The sequence below is a fragment of the Anopheles cruzii genome, chromosome 2 (genome assembly GCF_943734635.1).
Source record: "Anopheles cruzii chromosome 2, idAnoCruzAS_RS32_06, whole genome shotgun sequence".
In the NCBI taxonomy this organism is placed as follows: domain Eukaryota; kingdom Metazoa; phylum Arthropoda; class Insecta; order Diptera; family Culicidae; genus Anopheles; species Anopheles cruzii.
In genome coordinates, this window is record NC_069144.1 from 46,552,264 (window position 1) to 46,573,611 (window position 21,348).

Consider the following 21,348-nt stretch of genomic DNA (forward strand, 5'->3'; position numbering starts at 1 on the left):
TTGCGGTTTAGAGTTTTTCGTATTGATCTTTATATTAACACATTAGCTTAATGATGCCAATCCTCTAGTGGCGCTCTAGTTTCTCTTAAAAGCTCTGCTATTCCTTCTTTGAGCACCAGGGTCAGGGTCGGCGATTGTGAACCTGCATCGAAGCTGCTCAAATCGGCAAACACACCCGAACAACGCACAGAAGACGCCTTTACGTGGTCCGCGCTTTTTCCGGGTGGGTCACAAACTAAACTAAACGACATTATCCACACGCAGGAGGGACGCTATTCGGCCCGGGGTTCATGGTACGAAAATAATTAGTACTTGTGCTTCTTGTGTTTGTCGGATCGCGACGACACGCCGCTACCGGAGCTGGAGCCGGTCGTTTGGCGGTACTCTCGTGACTCGCGATCCGATCCGCCGCTTCGGGCGGCCGTCCGAAAACTGCCGGGCGACGGAGATCTGTGAAGGGGCAAATCGGGATGATGAATCGGCCGAATTTCGGACCTCCAATCTGTGCCCTCTCTCTCTCTCTTACCTGTACCGTTTGCTGCTGGCAGGGCTACCACCGTCGTATCCTTTTGAATCCTTTTCACGGTGCCGCGAAACGCCATCGGCTAGTGTGTCCCGGTCCCGGTCGCGATCACGCTCCCGTTCGCGGTCACGATCGCGGTCTCGCTCTCGCTCCCGTTCGCGGCCGCGTTCACGCCCCTCCCGATCTCCCCGCCGGTCGTCGTGCAGTCGCGAGTCGGCATATTTGTCGTACTTATCGTAGTACTTCGATCCACCGGAGGCCACGACCGGTTCGTCGTACTTGTCGTACTTTGTTGACCCACTAACACTCCGTGTCGGTGAACCGAGCAGATCGTACTTGCTGGTCCGTTCCGGTGACGGCGAACGTTCCTGGGTGTGGTAACGGGTCCTACCGCTACCGGCCGCTGGCGATTCCGAACCGGAGCTTCTCGAGTGGCGTCGTCGTGAAGATTTTGACACCGGTGAGTCGGAATCGCGTTTACGGTGCGACGCGTAAGCACCACTGCCGCTGCCTGTGGCCTGTGCCGGTGACCGTGATCGGCGACCGGACCGTGTGCCCTTGGAGGAACTTTCTTCACCGTACTCGCTCGACAGTAACCGGCGACTTCTCTTGTGGCGGCTGCTGGAACTACAAACGATCCCAATGAGAATGAATCACACGCTCCAATCGTGACGCCTTACCTTTCCGGACTGGAGGTACGCTTTTTGCCCCTCTGCGACGACCGACCATCGTACTCGTCCGAATCCGTCGTGTCCCGGTCGTCGTCTGGCGGTGCCGATTGTAGCTCCCGTTCCATCTTCTTCATCAGCTTTATGCGGTAGCTGTCGATCTCTTCGTGCAGCGACCAACCACTGCGCACCTGCCGCGCTCCGGATTCGAACTCGTCCTGGTACTGGACGATGTTCATCTCGATTTCGCGCATCCGCACCCGCCGCATCTCGTCCCGATCCTGTGCACTTTTGCCTTCGTGTGGCCCATCAGTCCCGTCGTCGTCCTCGTCATCGTCGTCATCGTCCTCATCGTCCTCGTCTTCGTAGCCATACCGACCGCCCGCGGGTCCTCTGGCCACCTTGCGCAGGCTGATCTTTGGAGGCTCCGGTACCACCGGATCCAGCGTGTCCCACTTGCTTGTTGTTACGGCCTGGGCCTCGATTTGGGCCGCATCGACCGTTTCCCACTTCGAAGGGACAAACGATCCGCCGCCGGGCTTCGATCTCGCCGCCGAAGACGTTGACGATCCCACCATCATGCGACCTGAGCCTTCGCTAGTGCCCGAATCGCCACCCAGTCCACCGGCACCGACCGAACTGTCCATCGGCACACCATCGATATCGTCATCGGCCAGTGGCATCCCGTCGATATCGTCCTCGTCGCTGTAGATGTCGTGCTTCAGTATCGGGGTACGATTCTCGCCGCCACCACTGCCCTCGGTAATGCCGCACAGCATGGCGCTCTTCAGCAGGGCGGCCCCATCCAACGGCACCCCGTCCAGGTCTTCGTCTTCCTTCTCCTCCTCCGGTTCTTCCGGTTCCTGTTTGGGAGCCTAAACAATGGGGGACACGGGACGGGAATAAAGCACAAGCCGGGGAAACGTCGCTTGTCACCGTCGTCACCACTTACCGGCTGGATGCCGAGGAAGGTGTGCTGCAGCTTCAGCAGGAACTCGCGCGGATAGATGGTCCATTCCTCCCAGGCCCGAAATACGCCCATCACGCGCGTCTTGAAACCCTCGGCCTTCAGGCGACTGTCCAGCTGCATGTAGTACGCGTTCAGGTTGCGGAAAATGTCCACCAAATTCCGTTCCATCGCCTTCCGGAAGAAGCTGGCGTTCTGCACCTTCACGGCCGAGTTGTGCAGGATGTCCGAGATCAGGTAGATGCGCGCGACCTTCTTTTTGACAAGCGTTTCGTTCGAGGCCAGCGATTCGGTGATGCACTCGCAAATCTCTTCCGCCGCGTCCGCGTGCTCGATGCAGAATATCATCGCATCGCCAATTCTCTGCCGCTCCGGTGTTAGGTGGCGTATCAGGTCTTCCAGTCGGTTCCGTTGTCTGTGCATGATGGGGTCGAGGGGCGTATGGAATTAGTAGCGCACGCGATAGCGGACCCCGAACCACCGGAACACTTACGCGATCGACAGGTTGCCTTTGTTCGTCTCGATGCCCTCCTCGTCGGCGAGCAGCTCGTCCGGCATGCCCTGGCTGTAGAAGTTGATCGGTGGTGGCTTCCAGATCGAGCCACCCGTGAACATGCGGAACTCCTTCGTACGCCAATCGCTCGGCGTATCGCCCTGTAGCAGCGAGAACAGCTTCCAGCGGTAGTAGATGTGGGCCGGACTCTCGTTCTGGAACAGGAACCTAACGACGGAACGGTGGAAGCACCGATGAGTGACCGGTGGCGGCCCCTGACGTCTCGCGCTACTTACTTGTACATGGGGTTGTCCTGTTCGCGCGTCATAATGAGCGCCTCGAACATCGGTCCCTCGCGGATAACAAACTCCACCATACGGTGGATGAGCATCAACAGTGGCCGCTCGGTCGGGATGACCACCTTCACCACCGACTTGAGCAGCACCGCATCCATGCGCTCCTTCAGCTCGGGGTCCTTCATGTACGACACCGACGTCATCTTGGGTATGTTGTCCACGTCGGTGGCGTGGGGCTGCGCGTTGAACGGCAACCCGGACGGCGGTGGTGGCAGGGTGTACGCCAGCAGCTTCGGCGGTATGTAGATCGGGTGCGTCATGATCGGGACCGATTTGCCCCAGCCCAGTTTCATCTCGTAACCCATCACGTCGCGCCCGTTCAGCGCTCGCAGGGCCCGCTCCGCATCCCGGCGGCTCATGTACGCCACGAAGCCACAGTTTCGACCGCGCATCTTCTCTTCCTCCGAGCGGGGCCACATAATCTTGATGCTCGCCAGCGGGCCGTACTTACCGAACAGTTCCATCAGCGCTTGCTCCGAGATCTGCCAAAGATCGAGAGATCGGGTGCGTGTTATCAAAGGGCCCCAGGTGTGCCCCCCAGCACCCCATCGTTACCTTCGGATTCAGGTTGCCCAGGTAGAGGTTGGTGGTGTTGGGATCACCATTGTCGAACGACCCGGATTCGGTTTCCTTGTACACCGGGTCCGAATCGCCGGACGCACCGGACGAGCTGGGAAGCATCGAGCGGGCCATGTTCTTGTACTTGTGGCGCTCTTCGCGCTCCTCCTGGATCTGGCGCAGCTCTTCCTTGAACATTTCCAGATTGCTCTTCTTCTTCTCCTGACTCTTCTTTTTGCCCAACGCTCCCGCATCCTTACGGCTCTCGTTGGCCAACATTTTCACGTAATCGATCGACTTTTCCTGCTCCGACTCGAGCCGCGAGTGCGGCTTGTACAGCTTGCCGCGATCTTTCGTGTCTTCCTCTGCGGGGCACAGAAAAAAAAACGGAAAAAGCTTGCCCATGATCGCTCAGCTCGCCGGTCACTACTACACAGCCTACTTACTGCGCGACCCGGCATCGTATGTTCCGGCTTTCACCCAGACTTTGGATATTTTTGATGGAGCTTCTTGAAACGTTTCAACGAACTCTTTGAAAGCCTTAAATTGTCAACCAATGGGTTAGCTGCATTTCGCTCATTTTGCGTGCATTTTTGTTATTGGAGCATGTAGTAGGCTTAGCAATTTGGGGACTAGGATTGTGGGGCACTCAGAGGGAACGAGGATCGGGGAGCAGAGGGAGCGGGTCTCCTGGCCACCAGTGTGTGTGTGTGTGGCTTGGGAAGACACTGGGGCGACAGAGTATGTGTGTGTGTGTGTGTGTGTGGAGAGAATGTAATGTGTGTTTTGCTTATCTGCACGTACGTGGGCCGCGGCTGCCTCATCTTCACGTTTCTTTTGCTCTTCGAGCTCCTTGCGCGACAGTGGACGCTTCCCCATCGTGCCCACCGTGAAGGCTTGCAGCTTTTGATCCGCTATTTTCTGTGCACCGTACGGAGGGGTGGGTTGGTGGACGCGGAGAAGAAAACAAGTTTGAATTAGAAGCTGCTTGCTGTCTCGGAACATGGACCGCATTCTCTCATGAACCGCTGCTCACCTTCATGTTGCTAGCGGATCCGAAGTCCCGGTTTTAGGTTCCGTTCTTTTATTTACACCTTTGCACATTTACAATTCAACTCCGCCGCAGTCGGCAGGAATCGCCACTTTCTTTACACCTTTGTTGCCCGTGCGCTGTGTGAACTTGGATGCAGAATCGGTTTGACGTTTCGGAGTTGTCAAACTCGTGGGTAGCACGGACGCCGGTGAGCCGCTGGGTAGCGCTCGGCATTTGGAACGCATATTAAAAGCAATTGCATTTACATATCGGAAAAAGCGCTATGAAAATGCGTTGGCTTTTCGTTGATATTTTATCAGCACGGTGGTTTCGCGATCCAATCCACGAGGAAAATGAAATAAATGAATAATGGAAACGGCGTGCCTAATGAGTGATGACGGGTTCGCCGAAGCTCGGTGACGTTTCCGATGGTTGCCCGTTATTGTCGCCTGGGGGCGCTGCTTCAGTCTGACGGCGGTATCACTTCCGCTCGGCAAACTTCAGCTTTCTTTCTATTTGGGCCGAGGAAGAGATCAGCAACATGAGGTAGGCTGAGTGTCGAAATTTCCGACTAATGGCCCGGCATTCCGACTGCCACCGTGCCCAAAGTGTTCCCGAAGCACGAAAGAATCGTCGGCGCGCACCGGTGCATGTGGAAAGCGCCGAAAGTACCGCTTTTTCTGTGGTGTTTTTCATCGATGTGTGATGCTGCTCCGCGACTGTCAAACTCCCGTCGTCCCGTTCGCGTATCGATTGTGAAATGCGAGATGACGGGGAACGCAATGTCGGATCTTTTGTCGGCGGCCAATGTGTTGAATGGGCCATCGCTCATTTTCTGTTTCATGCACAGTGCGACGGCGATTCTTTCGTGCTTACCGGCACGGGCGGAGCAATACGTGGCAAAGATCGCTGGCTCGGAGCGGGCAACACGCCCCCTGGCAGACTAATGCGAAGGCCGGATGCGTGTTATAATTGTTGTTTTGTTTCTTCACTTGCAGCTCCCTCAAGCTACAGAAGAGGCTGGCAGCCTCGGTGATGCGATGTGGCAAGAAGAAGGTCTGGTTGGATCCGAATGAAATCAACGAAATTGGAAACACCAATTCTCGTAAGTAGCCCTCGTATGTGTGTGTGTTTGTTTCCCAATTGAGATACCCTTTTTTGCAGGGCAAAACATCCGTAAACTGATCAAGGATGGTCTGATCATCAAGAAGCCGGTGGTGGTGCACTCGCGGTACCGCGTTCGCAAGAACACGATCGCCCGCCGCAAGGGACGTCACTGCGGTTACGGCAAGAGGAAAGGTACGGCCAACGCTCGTATGCCGCGCAAGCTGCTGTGGATGAACCGCATGCGCGTGCTGCGCCGCCTGCTGAAGAAGTACCGCGAGGCAAAGAAGATCGATCGTCACCTGTACCACGATCTGTACATGCGCGCAAAGGGTAACGTGTTCAAGAACAAGCGCATCCTGATGGAGCACATCCACAAGCGGAAGGCGGAGAAGGCGCGCAGCAAGATGTTGAACGATCAGGCCGAGGCCAAGCGTAACAAGGTGCGAGAGGCCCGCAAGCGCCGCGAGGAGCGTATCGCCAACAAGAAACAGGAGCTGCTGCAGACCATCGCGAAGGAGGACGAAACGGCGCACGTCACCACTGGCAAGAAGTAAGCGGATTCCTGGCGGGTTAGTGGCAGCAGGGGAGAGTGTGTGGAGCACGCGGAATGGCGATTATACTGTGTATTCTTAAGAAAGTTTGAAATATGTTTCCTCCTCACGTGGGCCGACCGGCACGCCAGATTGTCCATCCATCGTCCGGTCATCCCTTGGGTACAAATATATTTCATCCCTTTGCGGAAAAAGTAAAATCCGACGCTTCCTTCTTTGTTTCCATGGACGTGCATTTATTAATCCGAAACTCCGGTTAATTTGTGTGTAAAAGTAATTTTAGTAAGTCTTGCTAAAATAAACAGCATTTAGTAAGCACAAATAACAATATTTGTTGGTAATTTCTTACAATTAACATGGTTCCCTTGCATTTTATCCGAAATCACCATGCACGGGTTCGTTTGCAAATCCTGCGTTGAAGTTTCTCCGCCGACGGCGAAAAGTGGATCCCGACGATTCGATCCGAAAATCGGCCCGAAATACCAGGGTCGCATACTAGCAGTGGAGGTAGCTCCAAACAGTGGCGGCCCAACGTGACGCTGGCGCCATCTACACCACAAAACGGTAAGCTCGATAGTAGCGGCCCAGACCAGCGAATGCTATCGTGGCGCCGTCTACATCACAGAACGATAAGCTCAACAGTAGCGGCCAAGCTGTCAAATCGACTCGCGTAGAAACCGCATGGTTTTATTAGAAGAACAAAGCGTTAATTGCAAAGTCGGGTGCTAAAGAAAAGTTTATTAGACTAAAGGATTAAAGATGGACGTATTCGGAATGAAATTGTCTTGTGTTGTGGGAGATGAGTGTTCGATGATGAATGCAGCGCCAGAGATACGAGTCTTTCCGGTGCCTTGATGGGAAATCGCAGCTTTTAGCGTTTCTTTAACATGCAGCGTCGGGAAGGAATGCCGGCAGCTTTACCCAGGTATTGGCTCACTGAAAGGATGTAAGTACCGCCGTACAGTAAGAGTGTTCAGCGATCTGGCGATGCAACTAACCATGATGATCGACACAGCTTCCAACATTTCTGACATCTCTAATGAATTTTATCATGATTTGTAACGCTACACATGCTGAAGAAAACTTGACGCTAAATTGCTTAACCTCAAAAGGTGCCGCATCAAATGACTAATAACAGTTTATGATCTATCCGTTTTCAGCAACCCTTTGAGATTTTTCCCGTCCACGGTGCTGTAACGAACGTGTACACAAAGGTAATAAGATTTCCCTCACACGAATGATAAATCTGCGCTCTCTATGATGATCGAACAAAGCATTCCGAATTTCTGACATCTCTTATGATCCTTCCCGTGATTCGTAACGCTAATAAAACTGACAGGAGCCAAGCGGACCCAACACAAAAAGTAATTTGCGAAACAATCAACTTACCATTTGCCTTTGGTTTTGCTCTCTTTAATCTACAGCATCTTCGGTGGAAGGATGAGAACTGGCGCCAAGTTCAGCTGTTAAAGTTCGTCGAAAACAGTGTCATCTTACGCCCAACATCAACGTTACAATCTAATAAAGGTCGCATAGAACAAATTCTTACGCTGTTTCAAATCACGTTGAAAGAAGTCAAGGATTCGGTGCGAAGAAACAACGGGAACATAAAAACCAAACAATGGGTTTACCTTTTCCGTAGGGGCATTCAGTAAACCCAACTTGTAGCTTTTCTTCAAGAGCCCAACCTGTTACCGGCGGTGGCATCGCAATTGCGCCCACGAGGGTGAGCCGATTTCGGTCATCATGGCAAGATTCTCGTACGCCCACCTCAAAACAAATGCTTTCAACTGTTCCCACACACACCGCGCGAGAGACAGAGAGCGGAGCCGTAAACTGTGAATGGTAAAAACAAACAAATCGAAACGTGAGAGAGTAACTTCCTGCGACCCTTTGATTCTTGTCCAGCGAGGATTTCTCCGAGCACCCACACACGAACGCAAGGACCGGTAGTGCCGGAACACGATTTTCCAGGAGCAAAAACTCACCCTCATCTGCTCCGACGGTGGCATATTTACTCTCGGTTCTAGTCTAGCCACAGACCGTGCCAGCAGCCCGAACGAGTGTGGGGCGGTCAGTCGGATTTCGTCACTGCTCTGATCCTGCCGCTGGGTCCTGGAAGTTACTAGTTCTGTGAGTGGGTGTCCTAAAATGGATTAGAAGAGGCAGTTCACCTAGAAGCGGACACTATGCAGTGTAGTTCTTGAGTACTCCCGCCCATCCGGGAAAGGTGAATCACAAAAATATACTCACTTTCACCCCACCCCAGAGAAATGTACCATCAATCGTGCCCAGCGCTTGACCACATTATTTTAGCCATTATTGTTTAGAACCCATTGCGCCACCCTCTGCCTGCCTGCATCGGATTTAGTGTTCGATTTTCCAAGGCGCTCCCTGAAATCCAGTGGTCAGGTGTCCTTCTGGAAAGGGAGAGCGAGACACACACACATTCCACAAGTAACAAGCGCGCCTGCGCCACGCTTTTGAGCGCCTTTTCGCGTCAGCCCGAGAATATAGGATCCATGGCCAGCTTCGGACGAAGGACGAGCACACACGATGGCTTACAGGGCATAGGCTTCACTGCTGAGTTACACGCACTCGATTGTTGGTTATCAAACGCAACCCATCTCTCGGACCCAAGCGGAACCGTGTGTGCACTGATTTACCTTGTTCCGGGTTGTTCCGTGCTTTCGTTCGCTGAGCCGTGTGTTGCAGTTAAATTTTCCTGGTGGGCGCTGGTGCTTTTCTATGGTTTTCCCAAATCATGCTGATGCCAAGTAAATAGTAGTGTGCTCAACCCATCGGATGGTGTAGTAGTTTTTCCTCGTTTGCTGGGGCGAAAGATGGCGGTTTCGCAGCACAGGAACCGGACTCTAGGATGCCGTCGTAGGTTACTTTGCTTGCGGCGAACAGCCAGCACCAGGCGCTGTTTTCCCCTCTCTCGCTCGTATCCGCTTGCTGTGGTAAAACTATCCGTTGCCAAGCACAACTCTCTAGTGCATGTAGTGTGTGTGTGTGTGTGTGCCATTGTAATATGGTGATTGTGTATCGTATTGGTGTTCTATTGTTCTGCCGACAAAGAGAAAGAGCAAAACAACTATATAGTGGAACACTCACACCCTATTTTCCATATTCATCAACTATGACGATGAGATCAGTAGGGCGGCGTGAGGCCCTGAAAAACGATGCCTATGTGATGTTGTGTTAGAGCAAGCTAGAGCTTCTGTTTTCCAGCTAAATGTACTTTTCTATCTCTCTCGCTCTCATACTCACGCTCGCTCTCTTTCATAATAACCATCATTATTCACATAATCACCTCCTTCATGATTCCGCTGTTCTGATTCTGATCTCCTGCTGGTAACTGGCCGCCCCAACCCCTAGTGTGTCCTTTTAGTAATACGTACGGGCAATGCAAAACGGCAGGAACCTGGTGGGCACGGAAAGCGCACAGCACACAGAGCATAAGAGAGCGATGCAACATGCTGCCGCCCACAGTCACACACCGAGTGGGCGCGCGGACGCGATTGAAAAGATTTTTTTTTGTTTAGTTCCCCTTTTGGTTTGTTTGCTGCCCGCTGCTGCACAACCGTGTTTTTTAGCTAGATCCTTGCGCGCGGGAAATAACAGTTAATTCGTAGTCCCTTTTTGTTTTGGCTTTTAGGCACAACCCCTGTTTAATAGCGAAACCGAAATATGGAATGCTTACTTTGTTTTTTCACGTTTTAGTTCACGCGCGAGCGAGTTACCGATCTAAAAAGCCCGAACGAAATATGTCTAAGTGTGCAGTGTGTTGTGAGTGAGCAGTAGGCGGCGGAAGGAAAAGAAGAAAGTTCAAGAACGTCGCGGATCCCCTTCGCGCGCGCAAGGAGTGGCCTCCGCTCCGCTTGCAAAACAGTCTAGGAATTGCTTCGCCGGCGCCGCCGCGGCGCTGATGGAACGGTTTGCCGTTGGTTCGGTGGGTTGTTTGGTACTACCATTGTTGTTACCCTAAGTTGTTCTTCGGGCCGACGGGCATTCCCCGGTTACACATATAGCCCCCCCGGGGAGAGAGGTACCGTAAGAAAGTTGCAATGGCAGAAAAGGTGGTCAAAGATAAGAATGGCCAGAATGATGCTCTCAGGTAAATATGACGTAATGATTCTATAGCCAATTGCTTGTACCCGTTGTTTTGTTTTTGTTCCGTTCTCGTTCTCTGATCAGTTCGCAACCGATTACTGTACCTTGCTACTACCAATACGCCACTTTAACAAACTTAAACACGATATCGATCAGTCCTCCGAACGGCATTGGGTGCAGCCCGCCAACTACAACGCACACAACAACTACTGCCCGACCACAAAATACAGCCCCCCCCGGTTCCGGTTCGCCATTGCTGGTGCAATACCAATTGTTGTCATCAGCTCTGCGACTCGCACACTAATTTTGGGATTTTTCCGCCACACACACCCCAAAAGCTCAGCCTGCTGTTGTGTAAACCTTTTTGTACATGTGTTTTCTTTTTCACTTGTAATGCAAAGCACACTTTGAGCCCAAGGGGTGTGAAACACAAGAAGAAAGCGCATGTCCTGCAGATGATCGCGGTTCAACAACACAAACGCGATCGCACTACTGTTGAATGTTGTATATGCTCTTTTTCGTGATGTGCCTCTACACACACATACACACTCCACACGTTATCTCGTCAATGTATTGTTGTATGTTCTACCGATCTGTGTTGTGTGCTGTTTTTGTACTTTCTTTTCCGGATACTCTCCGTGTCGCTCCGTGTCTCGCACACTTTTCTCCACGCGGAAATCAGTTGCCGTTTTTCCCGGCAATCATACACCGGCACCTTTGCTCCTTCTGGCACCTTCGTTCTCACACTCTCTCTGTCTCTCTGTCTCTGCCGTGCATCTTCACATTCACACCCACCCAACAACAACATACATTTTGCATTACTCGTCATCGTAACGATCGTCTCCGCCGATCGATCACCTTCCCCAAATTGGGCGAAGAAAACGGCAAAGACACACACCGACCGACACCACCTTCCATTGCCCGCCGTGCGTAACGTGCGACCACTTTTCACGCGTTATCCTTTCACAGAACGTCGCTGCCGGTGCCTATGTTCTCCCGTAATGAGTTCAACATTTGGTCAGTGTTGAAAAATTGTATCGGAAAGGAGCTGAGCAAAATCACGATGCCGGTCGTCTTCAACGAGCCCCTAAGGTAAGGGAGTCTTCAACGAAGAGGGGATTTTAGCAACGGCATTGACATGGCCCCCTCTCGCGGCTTTAGCTTTTTGCAGCGCATGACGGAGTACATGGAGTACGCGAAGCTGTTGCGCATCGCCTCGGAGCAGCCGACACCGCTCGAGCGCCTGAAGTACGTATCCGCGTTTGCCGTGTCGGCGCTGGCCTCCAACTGGGAGCGGCTGGGCAAACCGTTCAACCCGCTGCTGGGTGAAACGTTCGAGTTGACGCGGCCCGAGTTTCGCATCATCTGCGAGCAGGTGTCCCACCATCCGCCAATATCGGCGTTTCACGCCGACTCGGAGAGCTTCCGGTTCCACGGGTCCATCCACCCGAAGCTCAAGTTTTGGGGCAAAAGTGTCGAGATCCAGCCCAAGGGCGTGGTAACGGTCGAGTTTCCCAAGCTGCACGAAGCCTACTCCTGGACCAACGTCAACTGCTGTGTCCACAACGTGATCGTCGGCAAGCTGTGGATCGAGCAGTACGGCCCGATGGAGGTCGTGAGCCACCAGCACGGTCTGAAGGCGACCCTCAACTTCAAACCGTCCGGCTGGAACAACAAAGATTTGCACCGTGTCGAAGGACACATCGTCGATCGCAAGTAACTGCTGCTGGCCGTGGTGGTAGTGGTGCCTGGCCGTGTGCTAACCCGTTTGTCTCTCCCTGTACCCCGTGTCGTTACACAGCAAACGCAAGACACACTTCCTGTACGGCAAGTGGACGGAGTTCATCAAGTGCACCGACTACGTTTCGTACGAGGAGTACATCAAGGATAACGCCCACAAGTTTAAGCGTGGAGAGGAACGGAGCAAAAGTCCCAACGAGTCCCCGGGCAACACGCCCCGGAAGGTGCTGTCGAAGTTGAACAGCCTCAAGATGAGCTCCTTCCGGAGCCTCTCCATCCAGGAGGTACGATCCTCGCTTTCTCACTGCCACTTTTCCGTTGACCAATGAGACGTCGATCTCTTTCCCTTTGTTTCGTTTTTTTTTTCGGCAGCCCGATGAACCCCCGGAGCCATCGGACGGTGATGGGATACCGAAGAGTGACTCTGCTTACTCGATCGACATTCCGAACTCGGTGCTGCTGTGGGAAGCTGATGCGCGGCCCGACAACACGGCCGAGTACTACCAGTTCACCAATTTTGCGATGTCCCTCAACCAGCTCGAGGACCACATGAAGCAACCGAAGACGCTCTGCCCGACCGACTCGCGGCTCCGGCCGGACATACGCAAGCTCGAGCAGGGCGATCTGGACGGTGCGGCCGCAGAGAAAACTCGGCTGGAAGAGAAGCAACGCGAGAGCCGCAAGAAAAGTAAAAAGACGCACGAGGAGCAAGTCGTGTTTCCACGGTGAGTGTGCCACCACGTACAAAAGGGGTTCAAGCCGGCTTTAACGGGGAACTTTCTTGTCGATTTTGGGCCGCAGATGGTTCACGCAGCAGACCAATCCACACACCATGCAGGAGGACTGGATCTACAAAGGAGGCTACTGGGATCGGAATGACGCAAACCTACAGCTGGACATATTTTAAATGACACGTGCGCTTCATACTTGACAGCCTAGTAGTCGTCTAGTAGGTGCGCGAGTGTGCTTCATCCCCGTCTCATCCTCGGCGTAGTAGCAGGCTTTGCAGACGGTTTACAACCGCCAACTCTTGATGTGCGTTTTAGCAAACAATGGAACAATAAGTAGACAGCGCCCGCGCGTACCGTGTATACTAGCCATTCATTCCTAAATCGAAGCTCCTCCAGGCGCACGAACGACCACACTCCACACACAGAGCTCTAACTCTTCATTCGAAGGGAACACTCACACACACACAGACACCATCCGCCGGAAGCGGAAACTTTTGGGACAATATAATTTTAGCGTGTAAGAAATGTCGGCTATCGACGGTGAAAACGAATATCCCTCCCTACCTAGAAACGTGTTTTCCTACGCCGCCTCCTGCGATTCGATCCACCTTTCCAGGTCAATTATGTATGACACTTCATATGGCGCTCGAAACAGGGGTCATCCTTCCGCCATCCGCCATTACTGTGTGTCTCTTGGCAATAGAAAGCATTCAATAGATACTCATATACCACAAACAACACACACACATACATTAAAACGCTCGGTAGGGACGTGAACAATATAAAACCAAAAGCATATATACAAACGTACATTGTTGAAGTGTCTATAAAGCAACCGCAGTGTGTAACACAATGTTACCGGCAGCAGTATATAGCAGCGTACCTAGAGTTAATAATATGTATTTATCAGTAGGAATGAGACAACCCTGTTACGATGAAGTGAATAAAAATGGCTGTAGTTTGAAGAGCTAAAAACACGAGTCACTACCATCATTTCACTCTACTGGCGCATGCAACTACCGGCTACCGGCCATCTACTACTACGGTGTACTTACAGATTTGCTTGCTTCGACGGTATTGTCAAAAGACTTCCAAACGCTAACCACGCTTCCCGTTTTGTTTTGCCTTACAATAATGCTCTTATTTACAAACAATTCGTTATTGGAAGGGACTGCCGTTTTCGGTTTCCCACACGGTGCGTTACACAATGTGCTCTTTTTGTTTGGTTTTCTTAACATGTTTACAAAAATTAGTTATCCATTTCAACAACGGTATAAATTATTTGCTCTCTCTCTCTCGCTCTATCTCTGTCTATTTTGTTCCACTACTACTATTTGCTGTGTGCTTTAGGCGACTTGTTCGTTTGTTTAATAAAATGTAAGAACCTAAAAGCAATCATCTACTAGAGTTCCACTCTGCTTGTATGTGTATGTGAGATTTTAACTACTTCTCTACGCCTAATCTTCAGTTTGCTATTTTGTTTCGTATGTTTTGCTTTGCTTGGGGTGATGGTTTGTGGTATTCCATTGAGTATTTTACTATAAACTTGTTGGGGGGATTTTTGTTCTACACTACCGCTCTAGCGCTTGTCTTTTGCAAATACGTTCCGTCCCTCCCTAATGCGGTGATCATTATGGTGTATCGGTTAAAAATTTACCTCTCTCTCTCTGCCCCATGGTGGAATGGAAGGAATAGAGGACACCTTGCACCGCCTATCGCTGCTCTACGATTGATTCTACTAATCGGTCCTATTGTGCGATGCATTAAGCGGGCCCCACCAAGGCCAGATTTTAACGATCGTCGATGTCCTCTTCAAAAGAATCGATATCGTAGTTTTCGTTATCACTTTTCTCACACTCACACTCTCCGTTACGCTCTATTGTTCTATTGCACTTGGTTTGCCCTGACGACGGCACACGATCATGCGCCTCGATCAACCGATCGACCGCTTCTTCTGCCCCGTTCAACCCGCGCTGTTGGTGTTGCAATGGATGCTGCATGCTAGGTTCCGTACTCTGCCATCGCACACCAGCATCGCCATCATCCTGGTCCTGGATGGGCTCTGAATTTACTATAAAAATAAGCTTACTTTCTTCACAACAACCACTGCTGTTCGTATTGCCACCTATATAACCACCATCAGTATCGATCGCGCGTGATTGTGATTGTGTGTCGAGGGGGAGTCGTCGATCAGCGCAGTAGTGTTGGGAACACAATGGGGAAGTGGATGAGAGAAACAAGAAAACAGATTCGGCCAAATTCCGATGAAACCGAAATTGATTACTGGTGGTGTAATAAATTTTGATGTCCGTGTTAAACACACGGAAATAAGCTAAAACAAAACGAATATAAATATTTCACGACATACGGATTAAACAACAGCCAAAGAGGTAGCAAACAAGAATGGAACCAAAAGAGGGGAAAAACGGTACAGTGTTTGCCAAAAAGGAATGATATGTTGTGTCCAACACAAATGACCGCGAGTATGACCTTCATTCAAATTAACATTCACTTCAAAGTGCCGCCTTTCCGGGTATTTGTGCTACAGTTTTGATTATACTCCCTACTACTCATAACTTTCTTTACGATATGAGACCCCACTAACCCACTAACATTTGGTGTCTTGGGATTCGTTGTGAAACGCGCTAAGCTAGGGGATTGTCGGCCACCGACGTGTCGAGACGAGCTGCTCCATCATCTGCACTAAAAAGCTAGTTCTTTGGTATCGTAGTAAAAAAGAACTCCTTTTCATGAGCAAAATAAGGAATTAGTCATTAAATGGAAGAAGTATTACTTCAATGCCAGCTACTGAATCACGGAAGCCACGGATCGCAGTATGTATATGTGTGTGTGAGTGTGTACTAAAAAGATCACAGATCGAGGTGCGCGCCAAGACAACGCCAGTTTTATAAAAGCCCTGTTCTGTCGGACAAAGTGCAGACTCGACACCGAAACAAGAAAGTTACGTCCCACCCTCCCGGGGGTCCCAGTAAGGTGCGTCACAAAGGGGCCACACATTTTAGATGATATATTCGGACTATTTCTTCAACGGACGCCAGCCACGCGGTGAGATACCCTCAGCGTTTCCGCTGTTCGCCGCCGCCGCACCACCACCATGGTTCGAAGCCGGGCCACTTACTGACAGCACCGCCGTTGAAGGGGCCAGCTCACGAGAAAGATCGGTGATGGCGTAGCCATGAAACGGCAGCATGGCCGGTGCATCGGCTGAACCGATGGCGGTCGCCGCATCGGTTACATTGTCCATGCTAACCACATCGTAGATGGTGCTGAAGGTGGCGAATTTGCCATCGAAAATGTTGTTCTCCGACTTGGAAGATGTCAGCGAACTGCACGGACTGGTGGACGATGACGATGCAGGGTAGTACCGCGAATCGCCCAGCAGCAGCAGATTGGAGCACGTGACGTCCCCTTCAAAGGTTTCGCCCCTGCGCTGGCCGGCTAGCGGAACCGTTTTCGCACCGTACTCCTGAGAGCAACAGTTCGTCGGTGTGTCCGCCGCACTGCTGCTGGCCGTGCTTCCATCGTCCACCGCGGGAAACGGTTGCTGGTGGTGTTCAATATCGATACTACAGCAGCTGCTGCTGATGGTGGTGACGCTGCTGCAGCTACAGCAACTATCGCCACTGGTCAGAACCGAATACGGGGGCATCATATTGCACAGCAAAATGGAGGAAGCCGGCAGCACGAGTGATGGCGTTGTGGAGCAACTGGAGTCATAGAGCAGCGCGTGGTGTGCGCTGCCGGACTTGCTGCCCCTTGAAATCGGGCGCTCACAGACCACGACCGGGCTTGGTAGTTCGCTCAGCTGCAACACCGTCGGCGGTTTGGCGACTAACCCGACACTTTCCTCTACACTTGTGGTCGCGCACGGCGGCTCGGGGCAGGAGTTTAAGTGGGAAGGAACAGACTTGGCAGCGGAGAACGACACAACAACAGGGACAGAGTGATTTATGCAATCGTAGCAGGGATTCGATTTACCTGGGCAGTTTCTCACAGTGCTAGCCAATTCATCGACCGTTCTACTCACAGCACCTGGCAGTTGACAGGCGGCCTCACCACTAGCCGTTGCCGTTGGCACCATTGGATCCTCGGCATAATCGTGCAACGACATGCGATGGGCAGTTTTCGCCAACGGAGCCGGACTCTCGAACGAGTCAGGCGCGGCTTCGCGTGACTCTGCAAGTTAGAAGACGGTTTTCAAAATCAGGAAAAAAAAACAAGAATCAAACGCAACCCGCTTACCGGTGATTGATTGTTCGGGTTTCGGATCGTCGTCGAGCGACAAAGGGCACACATCGTCCTCCAGCAGTTCCTCCGGATCGATAGAAAAATCCTCGATGTGGGCATGCTGCTCATCGTCGTCATCGTCGTCGTCGTCGTTGACGCCCTCTTCATCGTCGACCAGCGACAAACTGTGAGGCGAAGTGGAGAGCCCGGTTTGGCTCGAATAGATCTGCCCATTGAAGTACTTTTCCGGGTTCACTTCGTACGGTTCGCACGGGATGATTTGGGCAAAGTTGAACGCGCTCGGCACAATCTCCTGCGTCAACCAGTCGCTTGCGAGCAGCTGTGCCATCGTGATCCGTGTTTTGGGGTTCTTATCCAGCAACGCCAGCAGCACACACTCCAGCTCACTGCCGATCTCTTGCGGTATGATCAGCTCCGATTTGAGCGTTTCCTCAATGTCCAGGAAGGGATTTTCGAAAAACATCAACACATACAGCGTTACCCCGAGGGACCACATCTCCAGCTCGGGCCCCGCATACTTGTTCCCGGCCAGCACCTCCGGGCTGCAGTACTCCGTGGTGCCGTAAAAGGTGGAAAACAGTTTGCCCTCCTGCATGAACGTGGCCGACCCGAAATCGATCAGCTTCACGTGAAAGTGCTGATCGATGATGATGTTCTCGTCCTTAATGTCCCGGTGCAGGATGTTCATCGAGTGCAGATAGTCGACGGCGTAGGCAATCTGGCGAAAGATGTAGCAACCGAGCTTCTCCGTCATGGCCGGCCGGCGATCGATGAACTCGAACAGATCCATCCCCGAACCGTGCACCTCCATCACGAGCTGGAAAAACTTTTCGTTCTCAAACACATCGAACACGGTCACGATGTTCGGGTGCTTGACGTGCGTCAGCAGGTAAATTTCCATCGGAATCTCGCGCTTGTCCTCGGTCGTTATCATAAAGTTCGAGCAGAGCTTCTCTTTCAGTATAAACTTGGAGATCACCAGCAGCCGGTCCGAGTTGCGGTAGCTCAGCTTCACGTAACCGTACGCACCCTTGCCGATCTGCTTGATGGTCGTGTAGTGTTTGTTGTACTCGCCGAACACCTGCTCCTCCTCGCACTGCGACACCAGCGAAACGGAGTTTGGCCGACTACTGGCCACGCCCGGAGCTCCAGCCCCGCCAGTTGTTCCTCCTGCGCCGACTGCCGCCGTCTTGCTGGCTCCGAGCCCGCCGACTGAATTGTCGATTGTGCTGGTGATGCTGTTGAAAGTGAGCGTTACATTCACGTCCTCCAGGTGGTTGTACGACGATTCCGGATCGCGGCTGATCCAAATGCAGTACACTTTGCGCCCGCACGGAAGCGTCTGGTTGGAGATCGTGTAGATGATGTCGATCACGTTACCATCGTGATGGATTGCTTCGCCCCTGTACTTTCCATCGCCGTAGGCTGTGTTCGGTTTTGCGCTGCCATGGGTAACCATCGGCCTCGGATCGTTGCTAGAACCGCCGCCAACCGAATGACGTTTGTGCTGCGGATCCGGTGTGGACGTAATGATTGACGCTTTTTCGTGCGGTTTCACCAATCGTGGTGTTACCAAGGTCGGCGGAGGTGCCATACTCGCTGGCGAGTCCTTCAGCAACAACGCGGCACTGATGTCCTCGGTTGTGTAGTGGCCACTTTTCGTTTCGCTGTTGGACGCGTTCTTCGAGCCGAGAAGATTCATACAGCCGGAACCCGTTTCGTTGACCGGCGTTAGGAGATCGCAGTCGGCAAAATTCGTATAATCCTCTGACGTTGCCGTTAGGGCCGGGCTGTGCAACTTTTTGTTACCCACCGTAGGCTCACCCAAAGCCGGAAGCAACGATGGATTGCAGAGCTAGAATAAAGAATCCATTCATTTTAGCGAACCGTTTAAATCACTCCCCCGTATCACTCACCTTTATGCTATTATTGCTAAACAGGTTGGATGTGTTGACATAGTTTGGATTATTCTCGCTGTTGTCTTCCGGGAATGGCGCACTATCAGTTAGCAAAGGTTGCCCTTTGGTACTAGAAAGGTCTCTGGACTCATTGCCACCGGCACCGGCGGGCAGCTCGCTGTCGTTCGACGAAAGTTGTGCTTTGGCCGCCTCCGTGCTGGCATTCTCTGTGATGGACGATACACAAAGGCTGCCCACCGTCGACCGGTTGCCCGACACGGTTGTAAAGTCTAGGCACACCTTCCGCGGTTCCTTCGACGGGCTGGCTAGGTCGCAACAGGCGACCTGTCCGTTCCGGACACCGTTCACTGCCCCACGGCACGGTGACACAAAGTTGTCCTTGCCACTTTCCAGCTCCACGTGGTCCGTTTCCGTCTCCGATTCGTCGTTGTCCAGCGACGAAAGCGTTGCGTTGCGGCTTCGCGTCAGGCAGTCGCTGTCCTGTCCAATGTTGGGTATCAGTTTGCTTATGTGCTCCCCGATCGTTTGACTCTGCGGGTAGCCGAACATGAGCATCGAGAAGTGGTGGTTGCACGATTCGATAACGGAGTTCTCGTCAATCACCAGCAACCCGGACAGGTTGGTGTACACCCAAACCGTAACCGTGTAGAGCAGCGCATTCGGATTCGACAGCCCACTGTCCGTGGTGTCGGTGCCGTTTTCGTAGTGTGATATCATCAGGCACAACGGGAAAGATACGCCGTCTTGAGTTTTTCCGGTCGCCTTCTGCTTTCTGATATGCTTCGCTATAAGACTGGAGTCCGCATCCGGGAGCAGAATGGCCGGTATGAGCAGCGCTATATCCATACCGTTGAACTTGTCGATCGTGTCGAGCTGGAACAGCATCAGGGCTTCGTGGTCGCCCGATATGATGTAGCCGTTCTTGTCGACCACCACCTGAGCTACCCGTCGCTCGACCGGTTCCGCCACGGCCAGACACCGTTGGCCTTCGTTGTCGATCTGCCGAACCCACAGCGAGACGGCTACATTTTTGTCGTACTTTGTGCACAGTTCCACCACCTTTCCGCTCAGTATGATCACCGTGCCGTCCTCACTGTTCAGCTGCCCCTCGGCCAGGGCGGACACGTGCATTTTGCTTTTGTTCAACAGCAGGCTCGTAAACTCCATCTCGCACAGCTCCTTGGAACTGTACCCCAGCAGCTCGCAGGCGTTCCGATTGACGATCAGTATTCGGGACGTTCGGGAATCTATCGTAAAAACGGCCTTGTTCGGGTTGATATCACTCTTTGGCAGACGGCCAATCGACTCCGAGGTCGATGCAATGTACGAGCTGTTGTACGGTGACGCCACCCCGTGCGGATAACAGCCACCCTTTGGACGGAATGCGGTAAACCTGACCCCGTTCGAACCATCCACCCGTACCCGATCCATCTTTGCGGGGGAATCAAAGCTTATCACCAGCGGACACTTTCCGAAGCTCCCGAAGGCGGCCGCAAACCGCTGAGTGTACCGCGAAAGCCTTTTGCCGACGCGTGGAAAACTCTGATTGGCCTCGAAAGAATTGCAGTAGCTGAGGCCAGATCCGGGGTTTAGTGTGTCGCCTTGCCTGCGAAAATCGACACAACATCAGTGCAAAACCCACGACCGAAGGATGTACCGTCTCTCTGTCTCACTTTAGTTCACTAAGCGGCGTGAAGGCATTGTAGGGCTTTAGTATCCCCGTGCCCGGAGAACCACCCAAGCCATCGTGCGGACGGTAGCGACGGAATGCTCTCTGTTTTTTACCCGTGGTACAACAGCTCGCGTACGGTTTTCTGCTGCATTCCTCCTGCGTTTGCGAGTCGTGCTCAATCACCACCGCCGGAACACTGAAAGACGGAAACAAAAGACGGCCGCGTGTAGGTAGGAGCACCGGATGGAGTAGCCTCCGTCGGACAGAAACAAACCACAAACATTCTAGTGAACCGCGAAACACAACAGTGAATGTAAAATCAACGATGACAGAACGCGTACGATCGGAAATCGATATGCAGCGTTAACGCTGTTCGGAGGGAACTCTGCGAACCAGTGCGCATGTTCCGCATTATTGTTTTGGTACAACAAACGCTATGTGCCGGAATGTGTTCGATGTTCGGCACGAATCTGGGGACGTTCTTCGCTTACCTGTCCATTACGGAACGGATTATCGCAAAGTTTCACAAAACACACCAAAACAATATTTTACAATTTTCGCGATCTTCGCGCTGCCAAACCGAGCAGTGCCGTTGATCGTAACTGACAGCGCGCTCAATTCAGACAATCAAACGTTCAGCATGCT

General features: G+C 52.4%; 4 protein-coding genes and 1 long non-coding RNA gene across 6 annotated transcripts; 3 read left to right on the plus strand and 2 right to left on the minus strand.

Moving 5' to 3' along the window:
• Positions 1-157: 157 nt before the first annotated feature.
• LOC128278522 (U2 snRNP-associated SURP motif-containing protein) lies at positions 158-4,734 on the minus strand. Its single transcript, XM_053017251.1, has 12 exons — positions 4,602-4,734; positions 4,370-4,486; positions 4,012-4,105; positions 3,563-3,930; positions 2,948-3,489; positions 2,652-2,879; positions 2,090-2,573; positions 1,832-2,036; positions 1,593-1,777; positions 1,204-1,517; positions 527-1,150; positions 158-450 (listed from the first exon to the last, which is right to left on the minus strand). Exons 1-12 carry the CDS (start codon positions 4,605-4,607, stop codon positions 306-308), a joined length of 3,312 nt encoding a protein of 1,103 aa, XP_052873211.1. The 5' UTR covers positions 4,608-4,734; the 3' UTR covers positions 158-305.
• A 360-nt stretch (positions 4,735-5,094) lies between these two features.
• Positions 5,095-6,456, plus strand: LOC128268808 (60S ribosomal protein L19). The gene is made up of 3 exons (XM_053006048.1): positions 5,095-5,144; positions 5,597-5,703; positions 5,763-6,456. Exons 1-3 carry the CDS (start codon positions 5,140-5,142, stop codon positions 6,257-6,259), a joined length of 609 nt encoding a protein of 202 aa, XP_052862008.1. The 5' UTR covers positions 5,095-5,139; the 3' UTR covers positions 6,260-6,456.
• Positions 6,457-7,054: 598 nt separating this feature from the next.
• Positions 7,055-7,720, plus strand: LOC128268543 (uncharacterized). Its single transcript, XR_008269155.1, has 3 exons — positions 7,055-7,202; positions 7,417-7,470; positions 7,681-7,720. It is a non-coding gene; the product is annotated as an uncharacterized LOC128268543 (long non-coding RNA).
• A 630-nt stretch (positions 7,721-8,350) lies between these two features.
• Positions 8,351-13,781, plus strand: LOC128277879 (oxysterol-binding protein-related protein 2). 2 transcript variants are annotated; one of them, XM_053016476.1, is made up of 7 exons: positions 8,375-8,486; positions 9,983-10,376; positions 11,342-11,464; positions 11,534-12,088; positions 12,174-12,396; positions 12,485-12,837; positions 12,914-13,781. In XM_053016476.1, exons 2-7 carry the CDS (start codon positions 10,327-10,329, stop codon positions 13,017-13,019), a joined length of 1,410 nt encoding a protein of 469 aa, XP_052872436.1. In that variant the 5' UTR covers positions 8,375-8,486; positions 9,983-10,326; the 3' UTR covers positions 13,020-13,781. The 2 variants fall into 2 exon arrangements, with proteins under 2 accessions (XP_052872437.1, XP_052872436.1); XM_053016477.1 differs by lacking the exon at positions 9,983-10,376 and having other exon boundaries at positions 8,351-8,486.
• An 852-nt stretch (positions 13,782-14,633) lies between these two features.
• Positions 14,634-21,202, minus strand: LOC128279176 (uncharacterized). Its single transcript, XM_053017896.1, has 7 exons — positions 21,195-21,202; positions 20,705-20,899; positions 19,029-20,637; positions 17,107-18,967; positions 16,892-17,040; positions 15,983-16,771; positions 14,634-14,816 (listed from the first exon to the last, which is right to left on the minus strand). The coding sequence occupies exons 1-7, from the start codon at positions 21,200-21,202 to the stop codon at positions 14,634-14,636; spliced, it is 4,794 nt and encodes a 1,597-aa protein (XP_052873856.1).
• Between the last annotated feature and the right edge of the window lie 146 nt (positions 21,203-21,348).

Coding starts and splice junctions, on each gene's coding strand:
- LOC128278522 (XM_053017251.1), bottom strand. Junction 2,037..2,089: donor CCGGCTTGTGCTTTATTCCC/GTCCCGTGTCCC, acceptor GAAGAACCGGAG/GAGGAGAAGGAAGACGAAGA. Junction 451..526: donor GCCAGCAGCAAACGGTACAG/GTAAGAGAGAGA, acceptor GCCCCTTCACAG/ATCTCCGTCGCCCGGCAGTT.
- LOC128268808 (XM_053006048.1), top strand. Junction 5,704..5,762: donor AATTGGAAACACCAATTCTC/GTAAGTAGCCCT, acceptor CCTTTTTTGCAG/GGCAAAACATCCGTAAACTG.
- LOC128277879 (XM_053016476.1), top strand. CDS start 10,327: ATGGCAGAAAAGGTGGTCAAAGATAAGAATGGCCAGAATGATGCTCTC. Junction 12,397..12,484: donor GGAGCCTCTCCATCCAGGAG/GTACGATCCTCG, acceptor TTTTTTCGGCAG/CCCGATGAACCCCCGGAGCC. Junction 12,838..12,913: donor GAGCAAGTCGTGTTTCCACG/GTGAGTGTGCCA, acceptor TTTGGGCCGCAG/ATGGTTCACGCAGCAGACCA.
- LOC128279176 (XM_053017896.1), bottom strand. Junction 20,638..20,704: donor ACGCCGCTTAGTGAACTAAA/GTGAGACAGAGA, acceptor CGATTTTCGCAG/GCAAGGCGACACACTAAACC. Junction 14,817..15,982: donor CTTCAACGGCGGTGCTGTCA/GTAAGTGGCCCG, acceptor CAACACCAACAG/CGCGGGTTGAACGGGGCAGA.